This window comes from Primulina eburnea, chromosome 11, assembly GCF_022965805.1.
Source record: "Primulina eburnea isolate SZY01 chromosome 11, ASM2296580v1, whole genome shotgun sequence".
Taxonomy (NCBI): domain Eukaryota; kingdom Viridiplantae; phylum Streptophyta; class Magnoliopsida; order Lamiales; family Gesneriaceae; genus Primulina; species Primulina eburnea.
In genome coordinates this window covers 43,355,046-43,361,045 of record NC_133111.1, presented here as the reverse complement: position 1 = coordinate 43,361,045, position 6,000 = coordinate 43,355,046, and the positions used below count along the sequence as shown (strand labels likewise).

Genomic DNA, 6,000 nt, shown 5'->3' with positions numbered 1-6,000 from the left:
CTCATCCACCAACAGAAGTCCATCGTCATTGAAGTTTGAATTTTAAAGTTGTTAAATCACATCATCATTCAATTATTGCTTTATTTGTTGCTATTTTAATTTTTTAGAATTTTTGTCAATAAATTTTCGGTCTGCCCAATATAACATTGAGAAATGCTTTTTATATGGGCAATCTGACAATTTAGGGATGAAACTGAAGTCACGTTAAAAAGCGAGGGATCCTTTTGAATTTTCCGCAGCAGGATAGGATGTCAACACCTGGGAGTGTGATAACCATCAGATACAATTATCAACGGAGATTGGTGGTGCTCCTCCAAAGCAGAAACAAAGAGGGTCGATTTTTCATTTGAAGTAGTCTTGTTGGTTGTATGGAACAACTCCATGTTAAGGTAGCCCAGGCCATCCACGTCCTCAATCACGACAACCAACCGAGTAACCGCTTTGCTGCAAATCAATGGCTCCTTCAATTTCAGCAGACTGAAGCTGCTTGGCAGATCGCCGCCTCCTTCCTCACCTCAGATCTTCATCATCCATTCATTTCCGACTACGAAGTCCAGTTTTTTGCCGCTCAGATTCTGAAGCGAAAGGTTTTACCACCTTTACTACTGTTGCAGTGGTTGAACTTAAAACCCTAGTTGTATTGTATTACCGTCTAAATTTACGTTAATGTTCGATGTTTTATTCGTCACGAGTTTTCATTTTGCCAACGGTAATTTATCCATAGGAAACTAGCAGCAAGTAAAGGAGCTCATAAATTTACGTTAATGTTCGGTGTTTTATTCGTCACGAGTTTTCATTTTGCCAACGGTAATTTATCCATAGGAAACTAGCAGCAAGTAAAGGAGCTCATAAAATTTAAGCAACCCGCCATTTTTGGCTAGCGTCAGATAATACGACATATTAGCTTTCTTCACTTATCGTGCTTCTCAAGCCACAGGTCGTCTCTTTGCATAAAGGCGATCGATGCTATCATAACCATCAATTATCAGTCCACCTACTTGACGTTATGTCATGTCTTTCTGTGTTCTGGCTATGTTTTGGGGCGAGGGGCTATTATCTAACCTTTTTTTAATATATTTGCAGATTCGTAATGAAGGGTACAGCCTCCAGTCAGGAGCAAAGAATGCTCTGCTGAATGCTCTCCTCTTAGCTGCTAAAAGATTTAGTTCAGGCCCTCCTCAGGTGTCATTTTTGATTTGCATCATTGAATGGTTCAATCAATCTCGGTGTGCACTAACAGTATTCGCTGAAATTCTGATTTTTTTTAAGCAGCTCTTAACACAAATTTGTCTTGCCCTCTCTACGCTTGTGCTTCATGCAGCAGAGCATGGAAAACCGATTGGGAATCTTTGGTACTGTCTGCAGAATCTACAGAGCCAACATAATGGAAGTCCTGCTGCTCTAGAAGTTCTGACAGTCTTGCCAGAGATTATCGAGGATCAAAATAGTGATAGCAGTATGACTTCAGCTCAGCGATATGAGTATGGGCAAGAGGTTTTCCATTCTGATCAATGCAACTTCTAATATTTACTAATTTTTGTTTATGCTCATTGTTGGGTTCTCTTCTCACATATGGTTTGCTACTGCTGGTGCAGCTTCTTGCACATACTCCTTTGGTACTGGAGTTTTTAATACAGCAATCTGAGGAGGGCTTTGGTAGCCATGTTCAAAATGGTGATAGTAACAGGAAGATATTGCGCTGCTTGTTAAGTTGGGTAAGACTGTAAGAGGATGGTTAAAAATTTTGAAGGCATTTTTGTTAACGTAGGTAATCGTGTAGCATTTGGCAACATCCAGTTTCTAGACTTTATCTATAAGAGGAAGGACTGATTGATTGTGAAGTATATATTGGTTCACCAAAGCTAATTTTCCTCTGCAGTCTATCCAAGATCACAGCTGTGAAGTGATGTAGATTCTAAGAAATTTTATATGTATAAATTATAATTTATCTGCTGAACTTTAAAAATGTATTGATGATCAATTATCGATCTTAGTGCTTGGTTCTTCGATATGCAAGTCTCATAAAGCATGCTATGTTTTGTGGTCTGTTTATTGCATATTGTCTTGCTGAGATATTTTTATTATCCTTTTCAACTCCGCTGCCATGTGCTTAGGTACGAGCTGGGTGCTTTCTAGAGATTCTTCCAAGCTCATTGCGTGCTCACCCTCTTTTTAACTTTGTCTTTAGTTCCTTGCAGGTAATGTCTTCTACTTCAAATAGGATGTTATGGTTTCTAAAGTGTTCCGTGACTTCAATTTTCTGATTTTATAGGTTGCATCTTCATTTGATCTGGCTATTGAGGTTCTTGTTGAGCTTGTGAGTCGACATGAGGTACGATCATGGGATAGATTTAAATTCCTTTTCAAACCATTCCTTTGACTTGTTAAATTTCGTAGTCCAAGTACGGTCCATCTTATTTACGTATATAATTCTTGTAATGAACTAAACTACTCGTTTAAAAACCACAAGAGCCCATTCTTATTCTTGGTACTCCTCTAAAGGGAGGTTATTTCAGAGTTTTAATGAACATAATTGGGTGAAAAGCTGCAATGCTACATGTAACCTAATCAAGGCTGCAAATTAAAGATAAAGACTGGATCTAAAGTTGATTCAGATGTGTAAACTTTCCCGCCAATTTATATGAAACCAAGGTTGAAAGTACCTCACTTTCTGTGTTTATCTAGTGATGCTGCAGCTAGAGGGATTTAAGAGAGATCAACTATATTTAATTTTAAATTTGTTTAGAGAAATAGTAATTAAAAATATATTACTAATGCATGAATCTACACTACATCTGTACTATCTATTAAGTGAAAGGGCCTTAGAGAAAATATTTGGTGTGGATGGTGAAGCTTTTTTCAGAATTCCATTAATATCCTTATAACTTCTATCATCCACTTTCTGGGTTGATCTAGTGATGCTGCAGCTAGAGGGATTTAAGAGATATCAACTATATTTAATTTTAAATTTGTTTAGAGAAATAGTAATTAAAAATATATTGCTAATGCAAAGGGCCTTAGAGAAAATATTTGGTGTGGATGGTGAAGCTTTTTTCAGAATTCCGTTAATACCCTTATAACTTATATCATCCACTTTCACTGATTTTCTCTCGTCAACCCTTTTTTTCCTTTCTGATTTTACAATCAAGTAACCGAACAATACGAACTATTTATTACTTATCATGACTATAGATATTTCAATATTTATGTTATATTCCTTTGATGGAAACTAAGTTAATTCTATATAATTAAAAATTATAATATAAAAATTATTCTCATGCATATGCGTTGGTAGTTAGTATTTTAAATTACTAAAGTATTTATTTGTTATTATTATTAAAGTAGAGACACCTTTAGTAACTAAATTTCAATTAATTTGGTGAGACTTATTCAAAATATAATTATGTCCTAATTGTGTAACTTTACATGTTAAATCTTTTCTTATTTTGCGTTTTTTCGTCTTCGTGGTATAAGAGCGATAGGCTTGATAACCAGTTGATAGTATTGAGGTCTAGCATAATGTCCCGATTGTACGAAGACAAAATCATGATTTGTTTTAAAGAAAGTTTAGATTCGAAAGCATCAAACATGTGTCCTATGAGCCTTACTAGGTTTGAGAGCTCCTCCATCCACTGTAAAAACTATTTGGAGCGGGTTCAGTCCATTAAACTAGTTATTAATGACAAAGGATGTTTGTGTTACTTGATGAGAGAGAAGCTAGAGCTTGCAAAGGATGATTTGAAGTGCTCAAGTTGGAAATCCAAAAATTCTGTGGTAATTGTATGATTTATCAACTCTATGGATCCATCAAATAGAAAGACATATTTATTCTTATCCACTGGAAACGGCGTAAGTAGTGAAACTTATTCGAATATGTCATATCATCCCAAATCTTCGAATTGAAAACTAATATGTGGCGGTCAAGACAAGGCGAAAAAATGTTATTGAATATTGTAAATGAAATGAAGGGATTATGGCAAGAGTTTGATTTGTGCTATGATGATATGCGGAAGTGTGAGAATGACAACTTAAAGTATCATAATTGTATGGAAAGTGACATGGTATATGTATTCGTTGCTGGACTTAACAAAGACTTGGATGTAGTTTGGGAAGAATTTTGGAAATAAAACCTTTGCGATCATTGAGCCAGTGTCTGCTGAGGTTAAGAGAGAAGGGGGTCGAAGGAAAATTATGTTGAATGCATAGTTGTCAAGGGCGCAAGGCGCACCGAAGCGCACAAGGGCTATGGAGCCTGAAGCGCAAGGCGAGGCGCGCGCCTTACCGAAGCAAAGCACACATTTTTTATTTATTTTTAAAATATATTTATCTTAGATTAATATATTAAAATATGAAATAATTAAGTCACAATGTCACACAAAACAACAAATAATTAATAAGTTCATAATAATAAGTAACACGATTAATATTCTTCAATCATCCAAATCAAGTTCATCTTCTTCCATCGAATCATCAGAGTCCCTAGAACTTTCGGAGAAGTTGCATTTTCAATTTGTGAACTTGGGCTGCTAGGGTTTGGGGTTGGGTTGGGCCTTTTGCAATTTAAGTTACTAATAAAAAAAAACGGAAATACAACTTCTCTGTTAGTGAATTTTTTTAAAAATAGCAATCTCAGGCGCGCCGAGAGCCCTTTCAAGGCAAGCCGAGGCGCGCGCTTGGGCTCGCCCTTTGTGAATCATTGCGCCTGGTTGTGCCTCTCGCCTTTGACAACTATGGTTGAATGAGAAGACATCATCCTGAAATTTTGGCGTTGACCTGTTCATTAAAAATATATCTATTGCTGCATGGACTCGGCTGATTGGCGAGGGAGAAGTTTGGTGCGATCACTGTGATAAGTCCATGCATACTAAAGAAACATGTTGGGACTTGCATGGAAAGCTAGCTAATAGGAGCATAGGACTGATATCCTTCAAACAAAAAGTCCATGGTGGTGCAAAGGATTATCAATCCGGACTTAAGAACTTGGCAACTGGGAAGTATCTCTAGGTCAGCCTCTAAGGAACAATCAAATTAGTTGTATAACTTGTTCCCATCCACATAATTTTCATCATCTACTTTTGTTCTAGCATCTTATTCCTTGGCCAAGAATGATAGTTCTTAGTGTGTCCACCTTATCCTTGTATCCATAGATAATGATTTCAGTGCAACTGATCGTGTGACATGAACTTCTTGGTTTTTTTGTTCTTATGAGTTGTGTGCAGGAGACCAAAAATATAGAATAGCTGATGGTTTTCTATCAGCTATTGCTGAATAAAGGGTCTATTGGTGTTTCTAAAACCTTCATGCTCTACAATGTTCTTTATGTTCCTAATTTGGGAAGTTTACTTTCCATTAGCTAATTGACTAGTGATGTAATTTTTTTTTTTGATTTGATAAAATCAATTAGGATAATGTTGGTTGATTTGATATAATCAATTAAGATAATATTTGATTTGATTAAGCTTAGTAAGACAAGATATTCTCCCAGATTTATTGGGATTTTATTTTGATATGATTTTGTGGTGTTTTCCATTAAGTGTATTCTACACTAGCCTTGTATATGCACAAATAAAATGAATAAAGTTTTCTCTTATTCCTCTTGTCATGCATTTATTTCTACATGGTATCAGATGCTGAGGATCCGTCATGAACTTCAAAGCAGCCATGGTTGGCGCCGGATCTGTTTCTTTTGCCACAGGTGGTAACATATTGGAGGGTGGATCTCAACCTCCTTCAAACATTGCCCTCTCCGATACTACCTCCTTTCAAATAACGATTTACATATAGAATGGGAAGAATTATCTTGAATGAGCACAATATTTCCGTCTTGTAACAGGGTTACTTGAACGGAGTGGTGAAGCTTCCACTCTCGACTGATGCAAAATATAAACAATGGCGATCTGAAAATTCCTTGGTCACAACGTTGTTCATCAAGTAAATGGAACCCACCATCGGAAAACTGTTTATGTTTCTTCCGACAACCCGGGGACTGTGAGAAGCTAT

The 6,000-nt window shown here is 36.5% G+C and overlaps 1 protein-coding gene across 8 annotated transcripts in view; it reads left to right on the top strand.

Annotated features, from left to right (window-relative positions):
* The first annotated feature begins 220 nt into the window (after positions 1–220).
* The window catches only part of LOC140806397 (transportin MOS14), a 42,923-nt gene continuing 37,143 nt past the window's right edge, over positions 221–6,000 (top strand). For 4 of the 8 annotated variants that reach the window (XR_012112479.1, XR_012112481.1, XR_012112480.1 and 1 more), the window contains exons 1-6: positions 221–587; positions 1,084–1,182; positions 1,270–1,494; positions 1,596–1,715; positions 2,115–2,198; positions 2,273–2,332. Coding sequence is in view for 5 of the 8 variants with exons in the window: in XM_073163045.1 (XP_073019146.1) it covers positions 369–587; positions 1,084–1,182; positions 1,270–1,494; positions 1,596–1,715; positions 2,115–2,198; positions 2,273–2,332 (807 nt within the window). In the remaining 3 variants the exon portion in view is untranslated. The remainder of the gene's footprint in view (positions 588–1,083; positions 1,183–1,269; positions 1,495–1,595; positions 1,716–2,114; positions 2,199–2,272; positions 2,333–6,000) is intronic. The other 4 variants (XM_073163043.1, XM_073163044.1, XM_073163047.1 and 1 more) reach the window with 4 other exon arrangements.